The sequence below is a fragment of the Bombyx mori genome, chromosome 8 (assembly GCF_030269925.1).
Source record: "Bombyx mori chromosome 8, ASM3026992v2".
Classification (NCBI taxonomy): Eukaryota; Metazoa; Arthropoda; class Insecta; order Lepidoptera; family Bombycidae; genus Bombyx; species Bombyx mori.
In genome coordinates this window covers 6,227,530-6,251,744 of record NC_085114.1, presented here as the reverse complement: position 1 = coordinate 6,251,744, position 24,215 = coordinate 6,227,530, and the positions used below count along the sequence as shown (strand labels likewise).

The 24,215-nt window shown below is 34.9% G+C and overlaps 1 protein-coding gene across 1 annotated transcript in view; it reads left to right on the top strand.

Moving 5' to 3' along the window:
- The window catches only part of LOC105842447 (G-protein coupled receptor Mth2), a 92,158-nt gene that overhangs the window by 55,976 nt on the left and 11,967 nt on the right, over positions 1-24,215 (top strand). The window contains exon 2 of the mRNA XM_012695535.4: positions 22,751-22,962. Coding sequence (XP_012550989.1) covers positions 22,751-22,962 — 212 coding nt within the window. The remainder of the gene's footprint in view (positions 1-22,750; positions 22,963-24,215) is intronic.

The window sequence follows — 24,215 nt, the reverse complement described above, 5'->3', positions numbered from 1 at the left end:
AGAAATGTAGGTACCTCTTGCAGACATACAATAGTAGTAGAAAAACTTTTACCTATATTAATACGTTTGATTACTTCTCACACGTTCGTATCTGTGGACTATATCTACCTATAAACTAAATTTAACTAAATAAACAACAGCTCTGTACTATCTCACACCTACATTTTAATGATACTTGTGAAACAGTAAATAATTGTAAAATAAACAACACGTGTGATTAATTTTAGACTGGAATGCGGAATCATTGGAACGTTAAGGATTAAAAATAATAAATTTGAGGTTCCGTGGCCACGATAAAGAATGACCACATTAAGTAAGACAGAGGAGAGTATTTTAAGTAATACCTGTTTAAATCTCAAGATTGACATAGAACATTTGCATTTTTCCTCGTTTTTGCGACTCGAAAACATTTAATAGGTACGTATTCGCATTTATTAATTTGGTTTGACAATTTCTGAAGTTTTTTTACTTTATGGTTTTTACCATAGAGATATATGTTGTTATTAATTAATATATTCCCGATCCTGCAAACCGAATGGTAAACACGTCATTTCGGATCCTCCCGATCCACTAACGGTGCTTTTAGGTACCCCAAGCACCGGTCATCGTTCTGGTCCAATCCGTCAAAATTGATTGAAATTATAGGAATGAGTATCGCGGTAGCTACCGTCTGAATGATTACAAAATCATTATTTTAGAGGCATTTTTCAATGAATAAAAATAAAGAAAACATTATAAAGTGATAAGTTAGGTAAAAAAATTATAGCGCTATAACAGTTTTCGAAAAAACAACGCCTACATATTACATATAGCAACTCGGTATTTTTTATATTTCAATTAGTTAAACTATTATTTATTTGAAGGTGTATAGAGACATTTATTGTAGTGTTCTGCTCCTCTACTAAAGATTAAATTCATTTCAGCAGGATGTTCGTCTGCTAGCATTAAATAGAAAATAATTCATAAAATCCGTATGTGAACTGATCTTTTTTAATGTCTCATAAACTCTAACGATGACTTAAATGCCTGCTAGTAAAGATAAAATTAAAAGCTGTGCACGGTTAGGAAGAGAGCACATTATCTTGTACAATGACGTCAACATCCAAGAGCGCGTTTCGCAAGGTCTATAACACTCGCATGGCGTGAAAGAGATAGAACATCGTCATCTAATACTCACTTTTGGCGAGGACGTTTGGTGAAATTATCTGCACCCTATATTCTTAAAAGTGATTTACTGTTTTCAATTATTTTTCAAGATGTTTATGACATTTAAGTGCATTCCTAATTGGGACTTTTTCAAAAACAGAATATCAATCAAATACCCAATTATAATGTAAAGATATACATAATATGCTAATAAAAAGACCAATTAATATTGATCTATTAACAATAAACTTCACATAATCACCTAATATATAACAAGGATTTATGTTATGCATAAAAGGAATCAAATAGAATATTTCTACTGTAACGTCATTGAAAATTTCGAGATATGCAAATTTAACATTTTAGTACGTAATAAATCAATCTTTGACATTTACCGAAGTTTATTGCCGTACGTGATCACTTTCCGGAATGGAGCCATAAGTGTTTGTCAGTAGCTGATACGTGTTGCGAACATTGTTCGGAATGTGAGAAGCCACAGTCGAGCTCTGACTTGCAGACTATAGTGTCGTCGTGTTTATAAACACGAATTTGTATTTAAAAAAATAAATTCGTTGAAGAAAATCTGAAATTCCTTGAGATACTTTTTGGAATGTAATTTACATATTTGGAAAATGATTATTTTATCGTAGCAAACGATTTTGTCAGCGTAATTTGCTTACAGACTAATTTTAACAGCATTTAATTATCAACAGTATTGAACTTGGCCTTAAAATGTTAACACAAGCTAGAAACTTAGGACTGGCTACATTAAGTTTTAGATTGAAAACGATTGACGAGCGATGCACTGAATTACAGAGGATTTTTCAATAATGCCGTATACTTTGGTTTTATATGCCACTCATTTTAATAATTAGGAGTAGAACTGTATTTATTTTATATAAAAAATTGGTAGTCAACTATTGTTCAGTAAATACAGGAGCGACTAAGATGTAAACAGATATTTTGAGTGTTTGTTCAGGATCATAAACATTGTCTAACCAAACGTGTAACATATTCTTAACAGCACAAAGCGAATGTTTGAGGAATTATTCGTCGAGCGTACTTGATGTAGGATGAACAATGAAATTTTGGTTAAGAGAAATACTGGCTTATACTGGTGGGACGTATTGCAAGCATGTGTACATACTCATACTTCCATTCTATTAATTTCTGCGCGGAGCATTCATTGATTTAGATTTCAACGGTGAAATGGCTAAAAAAAAAGATGTGTGGTGTCGTGGATAGGAACGAAGTTCCTTATTATAAAAATATTAATTTTAAGTTCTATTCGAGGTATAAAGAAAATAAAACTGGAGGTTTCGCAACAACCCACGGTCATTCGGTAAGGTGCGAACTTATTGTGGTACACTTCATTCACGGTTATTTGCATAAGAGTTAGTGTATTGCGCAAACGGACGCTCTGAGATCGTGGTCAATGAATGATAAAAAAATATGTTTTTTGTACGTTATTACAAAGTTAAGTCGTGCACTGTGTGCATTACTAATAAAAATCTTACGTTACGAACGTTTTATCCCGGTTAGGGTACCCCTCCGCATCGTCCCATAAGGAACTTCGTTCCAAAATTTGCGTTGTAAGAACTATTGGGCCCGGCAATCACTCATCAGTGTTAAGTTAAACACGTCTTTAAGCCTGGCAACTACGGCAGTAAAGAATCTTTTACTTCAATCAAATGAAACATATCTAAAATCTTCTAGAATTACTAATTAAATCTACAGTCAATTGTTTAATTAAAATTCCGAAAACTCAATGGAAGCTTACTCAGTGGAGACGGCAAATGAATTTTGATAGATTTTCTTTGTGAATTTTCAGGATTCGTTATTGGTTTTTACCTTTGTAATTAATTGAAGTTGGAGATCACGTCTTTTTAGTGTCCGAAAAGGTTTTTATGAAACGCTTCTCTTGATTTATAGTATTTCACGCGAATTAACAAAGTAAAATGGTTTGGTGAAAGATGAATTCATGGCCGCTTGTCAAAAGCTACACTTATGTGGCGCTCCGCCTCCTCCGTCTAAATCTACATTTAGTTCATCACCTGCCTGTAGTAATCGGTAGTATCTACAATTGGTTTCCAAGCTGTGTCGCTATTTTATAACACCTGTATCTTAATTAAATTACGGTAAGCCTTACCATTCCGCTTATTTCGTGAAGCAGTCATCTGTTGGGATTAGAAGGAGCAGGCAGCCAATGGGGTTTGGGCTGTATGTCTCAAGCTAATTGATCGCATTCTCCTTGATATGTCGATGTGCTCCTATAATTACCTAAGACTATGTGAATATTGTTAAATCTTTGTTTGAAATAATTCACACAACACCGAAAATTTGCCCTAATGTGTTATTAGTATGTTAGGTAAAGTGAAATTTCACAATAACTTGACGAAAATTTTAAAAATACTACGCCAATTTATCTGTAGTGCAAAATTACTGGAACGTTTCCGTTATAAATTAGGGCATGAGTGGGTTAGAATATGATTTTCTTAAGGTTAGAGTAAAAGTGTAGTGAAGTTGTAACACACCATAAGTGTAGCGATATGGGTAACAAATGACCTTCCCGATTCAAGTTGGTTTTGACCCAGCTGGGTATGTCTGGGCTATAATTTGGGTAGATGGGTTAAAGACAGCTCGCTGACCAAAATACTTAGTGACTACCGCCACCGGTATGGCGTTCCGCGCTAAGTTAAGGCTAAGTTAAGGTAAGCCTTGCTCCCTTCTCGATTGCTTCTCTACTGAGTTCTGTCTCACTGAATATTCGGACGCGGGAGAAGGCAGAAGTCCGACAGCTCTTCCTGACCCAAAAAACCTGACTAATGAAATAGAATAATAAATAATAATTATTATTATGATATGAGTCGCCTAAACTGGTAAATGAGTCGCGAACACGTGAAACACAAAAAAAAAATCAACGACACGCTACGTTTAATAGCGAGATATGTTTTTTATCAGAAGTATTAGACTTTTCGATTATTTACATTTATGTACTAAAATCATCAGGATCATGATCAGGAAGTCCACGTAGTCATACTTAGTTCAAAAGACGAAGAGAATTCATCATAGATAACTCAAAAATTATTTAAAAAAAACTAACCTTTTTTGTGATGATAGTCGATATATCAATTGTTTTTTTTTTGTAAATCAAATAATTGGATAACAGTTAATTATGTCAATAAAAATATATTTAAGAATCACATTGAGAGATATTAAAATTAAAATTATCTTATTAAAAACGGGTTAAAGCAATGAGCATACTACCCTTCTATGTAGTTCGAAAAACGAGATTTTACGTAAGAGATTTAAAAGAAAAACAATTGTTACACATACATCTAATTTCAATTTCCATTATAAGCAGCAGAGAAATAAGAATCGCTTCATAAATTAATCTCAATCGAATAATTAATCTTATTCATAGCGATATCACGGAATAATTCAATTTGTGGTCCGATAATTGCAGCAAGCTTATCCGGAACTGAAGGGGCTGGTAAAAATTAATCATTTATTCCCTCGAGACTGATCCCTAACTAAGGACCATCGTGAGACTTTCTTAGTTAAGTGTAACTACGAGCGCTGTTTCAGTAATAGGTTTCCGTATAACTTGACTATACAATATATCTTATTATTAGAGACATTAATTTATGTCTTCGTTCGAGCAAGAATTAGGATCACAGATGGAATTAGCTCATGGACAAGTTTTTTTTATTGCTTAGATGGGTGGAACAGCTCACAGCCCGCCTGGTGTTAAGTGGTTACTGGAGCACCCTAGACATCTACAACGTAAATGCGCCACCCACCTTGAGATATAAGTTCTAAGGTCTCAAGTATAGTTACAACGGCTGCCCCACCCTTCAAACCGAAACGCATCACTGCTTCACGGCAGAAATAGGCAGGGTGGTGGTACCAACCCGTGGGGACTCACAAGAGGTCCTACCACCAGTAAAAATGTATGTTGTATCTTCTTTTTTTTACGCCAGTTCCAACATGCAATGTGCAACAATATCAATATGCTATAATATATAATGTCTTCGCGGTTGAAAAACGTTTGATGGTGGTATTCATCCATGCAGATTCCAAATACATTCATACCAGTAGTCATTCTTGATTTTCCATAGTTGTATCCTCGGATAACGGACGTAAAGAGATGAGGTAATGCAATTCTGGGTGGATATTATCCGATCAAAGTGTGTTGACATCAGTTAAACGAACTAAATAGGGATTTAAAATTTTTGAGAAAAACATCTATCTGATTCTTTTTAATTGAAGATACAAATGGTAGGGGATACATTCTGTTATAGAGGGCTATACAAAAAGAAGTTCGCAAAAGAATTTTTAAATTAGTTCTAAAAAATATTCTACCCAATTTAATTAAATGGTAAAATACTAATGGATAAAAATTTACTTTAAAAGATTTTAAGAGAAATTAAGCAGCTAAGAGACGCTAAGATCCGAAGAAAAACAATTATTGTAAGAAAAAAAACGCTCATTACAAAGCTGTCTTGAGTGTTCTCTAGAAGTTTCTTTAATAAACTCTAAGGGCAGCTTAGGGATTTAAAGAAAGCATATAACTTTATTGGGATTCTAATACTTTAAGCGTTTTAAGTATGTATTCAATTGAAAGTAGAATTTCGTTTCTACTCTTTCACAAGAGTCCATTAGGCTTTCTGGTTTCATTAATTCTTCAAGGGCCATATTACGCCGCCGTTAAGAGGGCACAATAAAAACTGCTCAATGGAACTGGCAAGACATTTATACGTGAGAATGGATTTAAAGACACGGACGAGACGTGTTGACCGTCTATACACCAGCAATGAATCACACTTTATTGACTGCTACCCCTTCTTTTGTTAGAAACTGGTAAACGTATTAGTCTCTATTATTATCTTTGATATAACACGCTTCTAGACTAGGAATCTAATAAAGAGGTTATCGTATCGAGTGTTATTTTTTTTTTTTTTTATTGCTTAGATGGTTGAACGAGCTCACAGCCCCCTGGTGTTAAGTGGTTACTGGAGCCCATAGACATCTACAAGGTAGACGCGCCACCCACCTTGAGATACAAGCTCTAAAGTCTCAGTATAGTTACAACGGCTGCCCCACCCTTCAAACCGAAACGCATTACTGCTTCACGGCAGAAATAGGCAGGGCGGTGGTACCTATCCGCACGGACTCACATGTGGTCCTACCACCAGTAAAAAATATGAATGTGCACAAAAAATAATAATAACTTTGGAAAATAAAATTTTCTATCACATTTGTTTTGATATAATTTACGTCACGATCCCCGTATTGTATTGTCTTTTGATTGACGACGAAACTTATTCTAGAATATATACACAAAACGTGTCAACGCTTCTGTGTAGTCATCAAATAGATTTAAATTTTCCTAGTGCAGTATTCATATTTGATTGCCATGGTTAGAATAATACGCTGTATAGTTATATTCAGAAGGGCTTCTAACGCTCACAGGCTATATCTAAAGCCTTTCAGCGATTTCAATTCTTTATTATTTCGATTATGTTTATTTATAAAGCTAAGTGGCACATCTTGACTGTTTATTTATTTACCGCGCGCGGGGTTGACGTGGAGAGCTTATAAATAAGACTCGTTAGGACGGCACTCGACTGCTTCGATATAATGTTTTGTGTATTATTTTCTTATAATAATATTTTTTTTCTGTGAAAATGATACTTGAAATGTTCTAGAAATTGATTTCGGGAAAGTCGTGTGAGAATTTGTATGGTCGTAATGTTAGTAAGGTATTTCTGACGTTAATTCGATTGAGTGATTCGTAAATTTGTTTTTATCAGTCATGCTTTTGTTTTCTTTAAAATCGGCAGTCCAGATATTGGCTGGTGGCCATACCCGTAGGCCTACTTTGAGGCATGAGGTCGAAGTATCAAATAATCTGTATAGCCGTTGTCAAACTGGAACCTCACTGTTTTTGAATGTGTGTGCGTGCGTGTGTGTGTGTGTGTGTGTGTGTGTGTGTGTGTGTTTGTGTGTGTTTGTGTGTGTGTGTGTGTATTAGCTAGCTATCTGAACAATAAAAGTGATCTCACGCGTAATTATGATATCAAAATTCACTGCGAGAGAAATTAGTATTTTATGGTGGTTTATGATTTTGAGTCGATCGAATTAAACAAAGAACGATGTTTTGTAAGCGAATTTAAAATTAGTGAACGAGAAAATTTGTTTCGAAATCAATGTGAAATAGCTTAGTACTTTGCTGTGCAATAAAAATATCTTTGAAGATTTCAATTTTCTAAAACGTAACTTGAGCGCTAGAAACAATTTAAACAAATTTTCTCACAATAGTTTGAAATCAGTATATATCAGAGAAAAAGCAAGAGAAAAGGACATTTTGTTTTATTGTATACATAATAATATATTCGTTAAAAATATCGTTTTTATTGACGTCGCGAGATAGGCCTACGTTACATTAAAATTTGATTGAAAGTGGCTGTTATCTCCCATGGATGTCATCAATATAAGTTTTTTGCCTCATTTATCATAGATAGAGATATAGTTACCCATAATACTCATAATTTCTTATGCATTTTATGTTTTTTATTTAAAAATAATATTATAATAGGTTGTGGGGACACTTGCACCCGACACACCTCAAGGTGATCAAAAAAATACATTACAATGTTTGTTAATTCTGTAATGTACAAAATTTTAAGTAATTAACAGAGTATATTTTGACTATCAACTGAGAATCTAGTTCTTTAGGGGGTTTAAGCTTGATTTACAATAAAATATTGTTTTCAGTAATTTGTATCTTTTCATGATTAGCCCTTTGACTGCAATATAGGTCAACGGTGCCCTACGTGGCGCACTGAAGTAATTAAATAAAAATCTAAAAAAAAATTAAAAAATTATTGCTTAATTGGGTGGACTAGCTCACAGCCCACCTGGTGTTAAGTGGTTACTGGAGCCCATTGACATCTACAAAGTAAATGTGCCACCCACCTTGAGATATAAGTTCTAAGGTCTCAAGTATAGTTACAACGGCTGCCCCACCCTTCAAACCGAAACGCATTAGGCATAGGCAGGGTGGTGGCACCTAACCGCGCGGACTCACAAGAGGTCCTACCATCAGTAATTACGCAAATTATAATTGTGCGGGTTTGATTTTTATTACACGATATAATTGCTTCACCGTAGAAGTCAATCGTGAACATTTGTTGAGTACGTATTTCATTAGAAAAATTGGTACCCGCCTGCAGGATTCGAACACCGGTGCATCGCTCAACACGAATGCACGGGACGCCTTATCCTTTAGGCCACGACGACTTAAAACATAAATCAAATTTTAATTTAATGACAGAAGGTTTGTCGTACGTTAATGTAGAATTAACTATACTCCCGTTTTCATTACGTCCCGTCTTTCGTGTGTGGGTGTATCTTATCTGCGACTGTCACAAACGAGCTACTGTCGCGTCGCTGTGAACGCATCAGTATCGCCGCGTCATGTCTCCGAGATAACTCGCCATACTATTAAATTCACGTTTTATGAGATCGTTTTGAGGAGAGATTCGAGCGCAACGAAACTCAAAAAAGGATCGTGGGCATTATAAACAAAACAAAATAAACAAGAGTAAGCGAATGTTTGATTTGTGTCCCGATCGACGCTTCGAACGGGTTCGATGCACTAATGCTGTTTTAATACAAGTTATTTCATTTATATGTAAATATATGTATTTATAAATACAAAAAATACATTTATTTATAAATACGAAGAATATGAAACAAAAAATATATTTTTTCTTATCGACATAATTAATGTATCAAATATATCAATTTCGCTCAACTGAAGGAACCTACTCGCATTGGAGTGGTCGTGTTACTGAGATAAACAGATTTATATTATGTATTATTTTATATCAGAACTACCATCATATTTTGAATGGATTGCTATTAACAGCATATTTATGTCACATAAGCGGCCCGCTCTGGCTCCGCTCGGGTCTTTAACAAAAATTTCAAAGATATTTGACGTTGCTTTATATTTTTAAATAAAATAACACTTATTACGGCATAGCTATAATAGTTAGACATATGCTGTCGCGACACTTTTTGTAAATAATAATGTGTTCTACAAAGTCGTTGTACATTATTTTATTCTATCATCCATAGTTTTCGCAGGGCATGCGATGTAAAGAATATTTTAGGTAATTTTTTTACACCTTGAGTTACATTATTGTAATTTTAGTAAGGATTCCTAATTTTTTTCAAAAAAGATTGTAGCCTATGTCGCTTGGGAATAGTGTAGCTTTCAAACAGTGAAAGAATTTTTCAAATCGGTTCACTAGTTTCGGAGCCTATTCAATACAAACAAACAAACAAATCTTTCCTCTCTATAATATTAGTATAGATTTAGACTAGTATAGACAATGTCACTGCGAATATTTTTTAATTTTTTTTTTTTACCGATATGTTTTCTGTGAGAATCGAAAAGAAAAACTTAGCCGAACTTAATTAAGTTATATTGTTCTCGTAATTGTGTTGGAATTATTTTTACTTTGTTATTATATTGCCGATAGCCGATTTCTTGGAAATCGTTAGGACACAACAGTCATTAGTCTAGAAAATATGGAGACGAAGAAATTTATTTCGAAAAAAAATTCTTATCTGGCAGTTTTTCTTTAGATTATTCTTTAGATTTTGTTACGGATTTGTATTGTGTATACTTTCATTTGTATTATTGTTGTAAATCGTTGTTGCCGAAGTCGTCGTGGCCTAAAGGATAAGACGTCCGGTGCATTCGTGTGTAGCGATGCACCGGTGTTCGAATCCCGCAGGCGGGTACCAATTTTTCTAATGAAATACGTACTCAACAAATGTTCACGATTGACTTCCACGGTGAAGGAATAACATCGTGTAATAAAAATGAAACCCGCAAAATTATAATTTGCGTAATCACTGGTGGTAGGACCTCTTGGGAGTCCGCACGGGTAGGTACCACCACCCCGCCTATTTCCGCCGTGAAGCAGTAATGCGTTTCGGTTCGAAGGGTGGGGTAGCCGTTGTCACTATACTGAGACCTTAGAACTTATATCTCAAGGTGGGTGGCGCATTTACGTTGTAGATGTCTATGGGCTCCAGTAACCACTTAACACCACCAAGTGGGCTGTGAGCTCGTCCACCCATCTAAGCAATAAAAAAAAAAATATAACGATTTTCCATATAAAGGCGTTTGCTTTTATGCGTTGCTTGTTTAAAGTCGTCGTGGCCTAAGGGATAAGATACCCGGTGCATTCGTATCGACCGATGCGACCATACCGGTGTTCGAATCTGGCAGGCTGGTAGCAGTCTTTCTAATGAAATACGTACTTAGCATGTGGCGGTAGCCATTATAGAAAACAAGATATTTGACAGATGCTTGAATCTCCCTTACGATATTTTCAAGATAAGCTTGCTTATATACAAGTTAGGAACAACAACATTCGGACCGTCTTATTAAATGTTTCGAAATCCTGAAAAATCATATCGCAGTCTTCTACACATGCAATTGATGTAAATATACCTTTTACAGTCGAAAGTGACGCTTCCGATCATTCCATTGCAGCAGTACTTACGCAAAATAAAAAAAAAACGCTCGGTTTCTTTTATGTTTAATATGAAACATTCAAGTAAGATAAAGAATGAAAAGATTCAAAGATGGCGACTGGAACTTGCTGCTTTCAAATACGATATTATATACAGACCGGGGAAAGAGAACCATGCCGCTGATGCACTACTCCGAGTTTGTGCCACTGTAGAAACACGCACTGCAAAACTTTTCTCGCTGCATGAGGCTCTTTGTCATCCAGGGGTAACAAGAATGTTTCACTGGCCGTCGGTCCGAATGTTGTCTATCGAGCAATGTCACCCGCTCAGTGGAAAATCTTCTCACATTTTCACGAATAATTTTTACAATGAAAGAACAGCATCGTATAATAAAGGTCAAAATCACAAAAAATCTAATTTTCGAAATTATTAGTGGAATTGCATTTTGTGAGCCTGCACAGTTACCTACCACCACCACTCAGCCTGTTTTGGCCGTGAAGCAATAATGCGTTTCGGTTTGAAGGATGAGGAGTTATATGGAGCCATTATATGGAGCCATGTATTAGACAACTGAGACTTGGATTTCATGTCATTTCATTTACGTTGTTGCTGTTATGAGCTTCGGTAACCACTTCACACCAGGCGGGCTGTACACCTTAAGTAATGAAAAAAATGCGTGCGATAAGCAATGTTTCAAATTGAACATGCCGGATTGCAATTAGTTCTAACGTATTCAAGATATCATGGGTTAATTTTTATTGAAATAAATTTTTACGATATAGCTGATCTAAATTACGTAGTCTAGAGGTCGCAATCCAAATATGAATACAAAAAACTAAATCACTTAAAAGCATTTTTTGCGAAAAGTAGATCCGACCTTGTGCGACACTGACGAATTCAATGTTTTGTCACTAGTTTTATGAAATTGTTTTATAGCAATGTTTTTGTTTATTTGACGTTATTCGATTTTGACTTAATGAGTTTCTTGATATAAAAAAAGACGATAACATTTGAATAAAAAAAAATCCGGAGCGCTTGTATCGTTACAAATTATTAATTTTTTTGTACTTTTTATACAACAAAATATACGGTCAACAAAATAATCTGCATGCGTACAAACGGGTTTCTTAAGTCAATAATAAACAGAAAAGGGTATTTCGTTTTGTACGAAGCAGAATGTATATCACCGCCTACATTATGTGTGTATCGCCCTTAATTCATTGAAACCGTCTCGATAAAGATAGTAAGAAAGGAGCTATTAATCGGTTTGAGTCTCAAATGCAATTTCTTCTAAATGTTATTCGTAATTATTCAATCATTACAATTATTACATAGTTATATAATACAAAAAACATTAGTACTAAAATATCGAAAAAAAAAAGCTGTAAATTGGAAGTCTACCTAGTCACTCTTTAACACTCCATGACATCATTACTGGAGCCGGACAATATCTGCTGAAGAATTGACAAGAGAACTTTGAGTACAAACTCGCTCATTCTGTTGTTGCTTCTTTTGTTAGTCTTGTTCCTTTTTTTAGAATTATAAAACTGCAGTTCTTTGGTCGCTAGATCCTCTGAGCCTCCGCATTTCTGATAATTTCTACGAGCTTATTAAGGAAATTAAGAAAATTAAGTCTCTTGAATTCACGACTAATCGGGTATGTTCTTTTAGCTAACAAACGCGTACTAGTAGAACAGTAAATTATATCATAAATACATAGTCGGTTATACCTAAAAATTAATTATATAAGTTAACTTGAAGCCATAAAAAATATCTTACGAACAGTCTTGAGCTTATATTCTCGTTTGTCACGTGCTTGTAAATACGAGAAGCTATTACAATAAGACGAAAGTTGGACCGTTGTATTTTTTGTATTCAAACAGGCAATAATTTTTCAGGCATTTTTTTTTACATTTTTCAAGATACAAATGGATTATTAATAAGTTAAGTGTCTAATTTAAATTCAGATTCTGAACTTAAAAAAGATAAGTTATATTCTCAACTCACATTGAATATTTTTTAATTGAATTTGAATAAACAAAAATGAATACAATAATATATTATTAAATTGAAAACGAAGAATATTGAAACCATCAATCAATATTTTACTGGCTTCAACGTATTGTGAGCCAATGCAATATTGAACGGAGAGGTATTCAAACCGTCTTTTGTACCAATGGCTAATCAATGGTTCCAGATTCACGGTTAAGTCATATTTCAATCAAACTTATTGTATATGGCCGCGTGTGTCTGCCCACTCACTTCAACAAAAGAAAACCATTTCGTGTTATGTTTAAAAGCGGGCTCCCGACGTAATTTCCTGCGTCTAAAAGACCCGTATGCCCCAGCTGACGTCGATTGACAAGGATAAGATCGACAGGAGAATGTTTATTTTCTATTACCCGAATGTCAAACTGGCATTGTAATGTCCATCATTCACAACAAACTGGATTTTTATTCAATAGTCTGCGAGCCTAGTAAGCCCACTACATTTTAAGAGAGGTCTAAACTCGTTCGAAGCTTTTGTATATTAGGTTAGTCTAGAAACCATCGCGATTGTTGTGCACGCAATTTTATATTAATTAATTACTAGTGTTCCGGTTTCAAGAGTGCGATAGACGTTAAGTAATATAATCGAAATTTAATCGTTTTCACGTCTCGGGGCGGGTGGCGGCGTTTTCCATATAATTTCTCTATGAGCCGCGATAACAACTGAACATCTATTAGATCGTGAGCTAGTCCTTAAACATGGGTGCATAAAAAACCATCATATTTCTTTAGACCGTTATACTTTGCTGCACAATGATGTTATTTCGCTAATGTGCGCAATAAAAAAAGGTTTATGATGCTCATAGTATTTGTATTCATCTAAATTTGTAACGTTGCATACTCGTAATAGGTATGGTAAAAGCTTGTATGGGTCGACATTGTTATCTTAGCAAACTGCAATTCGTTTTGCTGTGAATTAGTAATCCTTTTCGATTTAAAAGTGGTCAATCCATTTTGGCATAGCTTCGATCATGCTGCAAAATCGGCTTACTAAACTGACTTTTGACTGACCACTAAATCATGGGCGTATTAACAAATAGAATTTATAACAATATTGTTATGATGAAGAAAATTTGAAATGATTCTAAATTATTACCTACGTTTTATTACCGATGATTTAATTTAAAATTCATTCGGTAAATACGTATTATAACGTGGAAAAAATCAAATAACCGAGTTTGAAATCTGACGCTTTGAATATTTGATTTACGTATTCCAATAAATCGCGTCCAATAAAACGCTTAGATTTTATCGAATTGAATACTGTTTTCGTCGGACTAAAAAAATCGGTTGTCTGTAAAGTCGGTTTACTGACGATAGTTGAACGTGACAACGTCATAAGAAAATACTGATGGAATGGTTTTATTTTTCAAAAGAAAATTTTAATTTTATTTGTTTGATAGATATTTTGTATGGACAATTGACACCACATTCACTTTTCACTGAACTTCATACTTGACGAAAACATGTAAATGTATTATTGTATAGCAGCTGTCCACGCGGATGCATCGCTCACTCAAGTAGGAGAGAGACAGCTGATGTCGAACGTTTCTGAACGCGGAGGCCAATTGTGCCTCTTTATCGCTCGTTGCGCGCTCTCGCTTGCACTTCAAGCCTTAAATGGAACGCCTCAGAGCGAGGTAACGCCGCATGAGTCCTGGTTTTTCGTGCGTGCAGCCGGCTCCATCGAATTATAAGACGTTGTCACGTCAAAATTAAATTGAACTTCATAACTTAGTATTTGTTTGTATGTATGAATTAATTATTTAAAAAGGGTAGAAATGTGTGATTATTAACCGATTTTTCAAATACCTATTGTCACTTTAGAGGTTCTTATTTACATAACAATGAAGATGGGAGTAATGATAATCGCTATATAAATAAAACAATGCAAGCATACGTTAAAAAATTCTTAATTAATTTATCGTTATGTAGCTATGAGCTTAATAAAAATAAATGAATAATATGTATGTGTAATAATTTTTGTTGTTCAGTATATAGGATGGTATTTTTCACATCACGCTAGTACAATACTTTGAGAAAGCTGCTGTGGGAAGAGATGGGTTGGTGCTATCCTAATAACGATGCTTTGAAAATAGTAATGTTTAATATAACGTGTATGAACTAATAATACCTTTTCAAGGATGCTCAATAAATTCACACATCGGGGGATTAAGAGACGTCAGTCTGTTGTAGCCTCTAGCATTTTACATTAGTTATTTCGATTATTATTTTTTGTATTTGATTGATGTTTCCGATTTTTGCCGTAACAAACAAACGTGACTCTAAAACAAATGAATATATTTTTTTTCTAGACCAAAGCAGTAAAATTTGCTAACTCCATCGCGATCTAAACAAATTACTCTCAACTCCGCAGCGGTGGCGTTTAGTCAGCCTGTCCTACTTATTCCTTCGTGAATAGACGTGACTGGAGTATCTGATATCATATATTGCCTGTCTGCATCTTCAGGGAGAACGTTTTTTTATTTATTTCAAAATTCCAGTCAGGGCTCAGACGTTTTGCGGTCATAAAGTAATAAGGTGTGTTTCGTTATTCTGAAGATGTTTTCAATTAAGATTCACGTAAATCATATGTTAGTATTAAAGATGGATAATGCATTATCTTAAGAATAATATATAAGAATATTGTTAATAATGGTACATGGCATACAAGCAGTATCTTTTTCAGAGTTTCCTGACACAAAAATAATTGTCTGGAGGAGATTGCTTTTGTTGACTTTTTTCAGTGTTTTGGTGTGCAAAAAAGTATACTCTCTCTCTCTCTATGTCTATATCTCTTTGTCTCTATCTCTCTTTAAGAACAAGATTATAGTATTCATTGTTAAGTTTGGAATGAATACCAGTTTTCCAGCTTAGTTGTCATTTACCAACTTTTGTTTTATACAAACCCAAAGTAGAAGTTTAATAGTACAAACATTCTTTGAAGTCTCATGCACCGAAGCATCTTATCTTATTAATATTCTTTTCGACGTAATTTTATTACTATGACTTGTTTTTATTCCTGTTGGTATAGCTGGTGGTAGGACGTCTTGTGAGCTCGCACAGGTATGTACCACTACCCTGCCCTTTGCTGCCGTGAAGCAGTAATGCGTTCGTAAGTAATTGTAATTATTAATAATATCGTGTCAGAAACCATCGTCACTCCCACTTCTAATCATACTGGGTAATGGTGCCCTTACACACGGTACCGTTACCTATTTTATCTTATCTATGATACGCTAAACTTGTGTTTGAGTAACATAGGTGTGTAGTTTTTTAAATGAAATATTTTTATATCTCATGTTGATTCTTTGATGATTCACAATTGTTTTTCAACTACGCTGTTGAACGCAAACAATTTTAGGGAATATAACAGCTACTTATTTAGAAGTACTATGTTATTTTTTTTTAATCGTTTTATTCTATGAAGCAGTAATGCGTTTCGGTTTGAAGGATAGAGCAGTCCTTGTACGAAGAATTCGAGACTTCGAACTCATATCTCAAACTGGGTGGCGGCATTTGCTTTGTGTTATCTATGGGCTCCTGTAGCCCCTTAATAACAATTGGGCCCTGAGTTCGTCCTACTATTTAAGAAATAAATTCAGAAAATCTACCACAGGAGACTTAAATATATACTAAAATTAGTAAAATGTAACTATTAAAATTAGTAAAATAAAAAAATAAATCTAATGAAATAGTAACCAAATAAATCACTAAACAAATAATTACCAAGGTACGAATTCAAATCTTGACGTTGTATTTGCATCGCCAATATTTCGTGGTATGATAAGGTAATATGACGTAAATGTTCATGTGATACACATAGGATAAGATGTAATATGACGCAGCTAAGCATGCGTTATGCTCTGTAGGATTGCATAGACATATCAATACTTATGTATATTTACTAATTGTTATTATATGTATAACAGTACAAAGGATTTTTTTTATTCTTGTTCCAAATATTTCTATATATTCATAATAACATTATAGGAAATTATTACAACACGTTGTACAATGTTTGATATAGCAGTTTTAAATTTATCTTATCTGTTAGTAATTTAATTGAGTTATTCCTTAAATTGGTTATTGTTGTTGGGCTTTTTAAGATAAAATAAAACAACAGATTCTACAGTGATGTCATCATAAAAGTTCATTTGTGTTCCTAAATGAATATTAAATGCAAAAAATGTTTTTCTATTAATCTTAATAGTTATTATTATTATTCTGTGGAGTTTTTTGCAAGGATGGAACTCATTCAGGTTTCTTAGTGTGGTTAATAGATCGAATAGACAGCACAATCTGAAGCTATGACATGTCCTTCTTTAAAAGAGGCTTGTGCAGAGTATTAAGCGGTAAGCAGCGGCTTGGCTCTGCCCCTGGCATTGCTGAAGTCCATGGACGACGGTAACCACCCACCATCAGATGGGCCGTATGGTCGTCTGCCTACAAGGGCAATAAAAAAAAGAGAATATCACAGTCCACTTTGAGATATGAAGTGTAAGTATTTTTATCGCAAGGACTGTTCTGTCGTTCTCACCGAAAATCATGATTGTTTCAAACTTACAAGGTTTGGGGTTCGTATCTGTCCGAAATATTTCCATAAAGATATACCTTATAAAACAAATTGTTTTAGCGTTCACAAACGTAGACGCGAGCTCCAAAAGTTTTGCCCTTTCTTTTTGTCCCTTTGTCGTAAAAAAAAATCTGGTTTGTTTTCGCGACAAAAATATTCCGTAGTTGCTTATTTAGTTTTTTCAGCTCAATTTTTTGGTAATTTACTTATGAATAATTTGACTTTTCGTGTATCGAAAAACATGATTATTTTCTGATCAATCACTGCGATAGCTTAGGCTTAAATTGAATGTGTTTTTGGTAACAGTATATAACAGTATATTTATGTTAATCTCGCACAGAATGTAAAATATGAGGGATGAATATAATTATGTATGATGCAGCGAAAGAGTCATGAGTTCTAATTTAAAAATGGGGCAGACGGATAGTATACAAATAGACTTTAGTTATTCATCCGGGTCCTGTATGTCACTTAACTTTGGCCGCGAGTTGTTAGAAAAAACTCATCATAATCCCAGTTCTTATACAAATCATTGTTAGAATGTGTCATATTATGTAATAATAAGATAAAATCGAATTTTGGTTATAATAATTATCGTCTTAATGCTTACCTATAAAATTTATCTTCTATTAAATTAGATGACGATCCATATTATGTTCTTTGGTCATTGTTTGTTTACGTAATCACCAACTGAACGATTTTAGTGTCGAGCAAAGGAAATTTAATCGTTTATATTGGATGAAAAATTATTTTATTACAAAATTTGAGTAACATTTTACGATATATAACTTTAAGAGAAACATATTTACAGAATATAATATCGTCGAAAACTCTACGTATCCAAAACCACACATGCTAATGTTCTATACTTATATAAGTACTTCTAACTTGATATTAGAGAGAAGTTTGCATATTCGAGTTTTCAAATTTGAAACCAAAATTTGAAATGGTCCTAATGTTTTATAGATCAATAATGCGATCGTTTTTAAGATAACGTTTTTTTTGGTATATTTAATTATACTAGTGGTCCCGCAGTAGTCGAAATTCGACTATAATTAATTGAAATTATAAGTCTCAACATTATTATGGTCCTATTGTTAAAGATTTCGCCAAGACTACACTATAGACAAATACTCGTAATATTAAAGATAAACAATACTAACCTATTCTCAATTTGACTACAGACTTTAAGTAATAACCAAAGTTTGACAAAAAACAAAGAGTATATGTGTGTGTGTGTCAAATACATGGTAGTGTGTGTAATGTTTTCTTTATTGACTTAATGTATCTTTTATGCATTATTTTAAAAAAAATATTATCATTGTGCACTTCTTCTCTATATCCTCTATAAGTGTGGGAAATTTCATACTCCTCCGTCCGCGCAATTTTCGTACAAAGGGATACAAAGTTTTTGCTTCACGTATTAATATATAGATAATAATTCAGTTTTCGAGACCCCAAACGAAAGGCAAGCAAATCATACACGGATTTGTTTTCAAGCGATTTTCGCTAAAATCGAACCAGATATTACGCTTCTAATGTCGAAGTTCAAGAAACGATAATTTTCACGAGGGTATGCGTAATATGTTTATGGATAGGCTAATTCTAGAAGCAACTCTATTACGCTATAGTTTGTTTTAACGATGCGGACCTACAGCACGGCACGCGACGCGGACGTCTAAATTACAAAATCAAACATTGATTCGTGTACTCGATGATTTACACACGGAATCGTTGCTTCCGTACATTCAGATGCCAGCATTAAGGCCGGTTTCCACCGCGGAAGGGTAATGGCCGTTTTCCAATTACAGCACAAGAGCGCATTATGCGGCATAATGCTCAATTCAATTAACCATTACTTAATGGTAGTTTTCCAATTACAGAGCATAATGCGACTCAGTGACGCACAATGCCGAATTATGCTGAAGCTTAGTTGAGCATTATGCCGCATAATGCGCTCTTGTGCTGTAATTGGAAAACGGCCAATGAGTGCGAAATGGTAAGCGGAACGGACTCTTTTTAAACAAAATAAGCTTGCATTCCCACCATCGAAGAGTTTTGCCTGTTGATTTCCACTGCAAACGGATAACGACAGAGATGAATCAGCTGAGCGATCTGAACGGAATATGAGAAATGCGAAATGAATAGTCGATTTCCACAGAGAGCGAGTTCAGTTGGAGTTTTGAACTGGTTGTGCGGTCGTGTTTTGCTCTGAATTCGCGATGTTATTAAGTGACACGGAATCAAGTGAGGATAGTGATTATGTATACCGAAAGAAAAAGTATATTTTATTATATCTTGAGCGAGTCCGTTTCAAACTATTCTGACATTAAACTGACTTGGACCGCAGTCACCTCCAGTCCAAGTCCGCAGCCCATTTATTCTTTTAGCCCACGTCAATTTTTTTTTTAGTTGCTTAGACGGGTGTTAAATGGTTACTGGAGCGTATAGACATCTACAACGTAAATGCGCCACCCACCTTGAGATATAAGTTCTAAGGTCTCAAGTATAGTTACAACGGCTGCCGCACCCTTCAAACCGAAACGCATTACTACTTCACGGCAGAAATAGGCTGGTTGGTGGTACCTACCCGCGCGGACTCACAAGAGGTTCTACCACAAATAATTACGCAAATTACACTCGACTCTCTGTTGGTGGAAACGCATGTATGCAGTTTTGTATTGAGAGGTAAAAGGAGTATTTAATGGGTCCGTTCCGTTTGCGGTGGAAACCGGGCTTTACAAACGTGAACACCCACTTACTTATAGAGAGTCGAGTGTTAATGTCATTGTGGATATAGAATCTTTAGTGTAGTCACATCTTAAAGGATCACATCTTAACGGATAAAATGTCCGATCTATTTCTGATGTCGTCTGATGCGATTGTATTTTCGAATATTTAAGACAGATATCAATAGTAATTCTTTATTTAAGATTAATTAGACTACGATCGCATGTTCCAGAGCGTGTGGCGTTAATCTAGTGATGAGGTCTGTGGACTCTGATGGCTACTTACTGTTCTATGCTCGTCGTATCTAGTAATATTGGAACGAAATTCCTTATGGAACGATGTGGAGGGGACCCTAACCGGGAAAAAAACGTCTGTACCGTAAGATTTTTATTAGTAATGCACACAGTGTAAGACTTGGTTTTGTAATAACATATAAAAAATAACATATTTTTTTTATATATTTTTTATAAATCATTGCGAATAAAATAAAGTTGATAACTTTGTAAAGTAGTTTTTATATATTTTTATCAATAAAAAAATCATAATAAAAATGTATACCCGAATAATTATTTTCTTTATACCTCGAATAGAACTTAAAATTAATATTTTTATAATAAGGAACTTCGTTTCTATCCGGTGGTGTCCCACGACACCACAGTTTTTTTTTTTTTCTGTATTATACGAAAGTCATGTCGTCAGAAAAAAATATATTTAGGTAAAATTATGCATTACCAAATCTTCAGACTTAAACACTGTAAGACTATTCTTCGAAAGATTGTATTTCGAAACACGAAACGACCCTCGTTTAACAAATAAACCGACAAAGCGTTACTTCAGGCAATTGCGTAATGAAGTAGACCAGTTTGAATCAAAAGGAATCAGATACCGCAAAGATCTCCCCCGTGTCATCGGCTCTCATTACTTGGCATGTCACGTCTCTAACGAGACGCGTGACAGACGCACGTGGCGTGTCAGATATTGGGCTTTTTACCTTACACTCTCAACTCTCAAGGGAAGCGAGAGTGTATTCCGAGATTGTGTGGGTGTCGGCATCAAATAGTATCCTATTTTTACTTTTGTTTCATTGTCATTGTGATTTTGAATTGAAAGCTTTAGGGTTTGATAAATTATATGTCTGAGGTAGCATTTTCACAAAACACCATTACGATCTTTCGTGTTGATATATCCGAAACAAAATTTTCGAAAGAGTCACTTTGAAACTAACGAGCAGAATGCAATGAAATGCACCATAAAATTAAGTCAAATGCACACAACTCAACCGATCATTAAGATGTAACGTGACCAATTTGATATGAAAACATTGCATCATTCGCTCAGTCTTACTTGAAGAGCTTCTTTAGAACGTCAAAGTTCAAATACTGCCGCTGAATTTTGATTAGCTTGAATACGATCCGAACAGTTTATCATTGTTTGAATGACATGCGTAATTAAGTTGTCCGTAATTTACATTGGGCTTTATGCGTCGAGACCAAATTTATAAGATAGTGTCACATGCCATTTAAATCTGATAAGCACATTAACTAACTACATTATAGAGAGAGAGTACTAGAGCTAGTTAAGATATTTATCCAATAAATTCTTAATTATTCGTCAGTGATTATGTCATGGGTAAATGTCCCGGTCATCGTCCTCGTGGAACCCGTCGTTTGCGACGAAAGGCTCGAACGAGCGAATTGACCCATAGACACATCCCACTGAGTTTCTCGCCGGATCTTCTCAGTGGGTCGCGTTTCCGATCCGTTGGTAGATTCTGCGAAGCACTGCTCTTGCTAGGGCCAGTGTTAGCAACACTTCCGGCTTGAGCCCCGTGAGCTCACCTACATGTTAGGGTGAAGCTGAAATAGCCTCTCAAGGCTCAGCACAGGTAGGATTTTTTTTTTGGGTAAAATACCCTAAGGCCAAATAAGGCATGCTCGGGACGGTTCGCTCAGGGGGCATTACCTTCCTTTCTTGATTTTGACTAAAACAAAACTACCTAATTAACAAATCTTGTTAGGCTACAAGATTGATAAACTTTAATATTTTTCATTTATTACCATCGTTCTCAGGCCGCTAAAAAACCCCGCAAGATTTTATTTGTAATCAGAGGCTCTTTACAAGCTCGGGCCGCTGATTCTTAAAATACGCTACTAGAATATGTAGGTAGTGAATAATACGAACTTATTTATTTATGACAATCTAGAGCCGAGAAATCGGGCCCCATGAGAGAATCCGTTACACACAAATACAATATTATTTCCTTAATCATTAAAGTAGTAAATACTATACAGACATAATTTTTATTTAAACGATTGTTTTTCAAAATATCTGTTAAGTGTAACTAGATGATAACCGAGCTTTGCTAATTTTTTTTTTTTGATAACGCCGTCTTGTCGGGTCTTTAAAGCAGTTAGTTACCCTCAATTAAGAAAAATAGTATTATTATTCGCCAATAGATGTCGGGAAGAGTTGATTATAGAAAACACGAATAAAACAAGATTTTCTGAAAATAAATTGTAGCTAGATCGATTTATCGCCCCCGAAATCCCCTGTATACTAAACTTTATGAAAATCGTTGGAGCCGTTTCCGAGATTCAGTTTATATATATTATTAATATACAAGAATTGCTCGTTTAAAGGTATAAGAAAGATAAGATATCTGAAAATATTTTTCTCTTGTTTGAACAGGACGAAGCAAAGGAGCTACCGGTGGTCCCGAAATGTTGTCCAAGTGGCCAGAATATTTCTATCGCTGTAGAAGACGGTGTTACGAAAACCTCCTGTGCTCGATCTTCGTTGACTTTCCAACCGATCTTCCATAACGCAAACGACACGCACATCTTCAGTTACGACAGCAACGTATACGAGACTATAGTCGGAAACCCGTGTAGTTACGAAAGGTAATTCAATTCGATTAATTATACAACATCATCATCATCATCATCAGCCCACAGCCGTCCACTGCTGGACATAGACATATCCCTATCAACATCACTGAGCCCGGTCTTTGGTTCTCCTCATCCATCTCTTACCAGCCACCGTTCGGAGGTCATCGCACCACATAATGAGGGGGCGTCTCACATTTAAATCAAAATTAATACAATAGGTACATATAGAAAACAAAATAAAATAAACAAAGAATAATAATATATAAGTAAGCCCTTTCAAATAAGATTATTTAAAATTTTAACAATTATTAAATATAAAAATATTTAATAAAGTTAAATGTTAATTTTTAGGCATTAAATACGAATTCTACTGTTTTATTTATTTATCTAAGGGGTTGTCATTATTTTTGTTAGTTCGCAAGTGAACCATAGGACAATGGCTCAATAACTGACAATCATAACGGTCTGCTAATCGTACTGGTTTAATTCATATCAACATTGGAATTATTTATTTATGTACACACAGAAAACAAGACACAGTACAGAGTAATAGGAAAATTATGTACAAAGGCACTGCTTATTTCTTTGAGAAATCTCTTCCAGCAGACCTGCGAGAGGATAATGAGAATAATAATAAAAAGTGATAAGTGTGTGTAGAACAAATAACACATAACTAAAATAACAAATACAACATGAGAATTATAGCACATACACATAGCAAATATTATAAGTAACACAGTAACACTCGTTTAAGCGAAGAGTATAGAACCATGATCATTCGGTTGATGAGAGATAAAATTGTTTGACCTTGTATTTAAAAACAGAAACAGACTTGCAAACTCGGATGTCAGCCGGCAACGAATTCCACAGTCTGACCGCGTGCACAGTAAAGGAGTGAGAATAGAAATTGGTTTTGTGGGAAGGGAATAACAAAACAGAACGTTGGTTGGACCTACAGGGAGCATCAGGAGAACGAATGAAAGAGAATCGCTCACGTAAATATAAGGGAGAAGTGGGTTTATGTAGGATATTGAATAGGAGACATAATATTCGAGTATTCCTACGAAGGCGTATAGGGAGCCATTTAAGTTCTTTGCGAAAATGAGAAACATGATCGAATTTTCTGAGATTGTATATAAAACGGATACATAGATTTTGCATCCTCTCAAGCTTGTTTGAGAGCTCCTCAGTGGCATCCAAGTAGCAGGCATCGGCGTAATCAATTATGGGTAGAATGAGAGCTTGGACGAGAGATATTTTTGTAT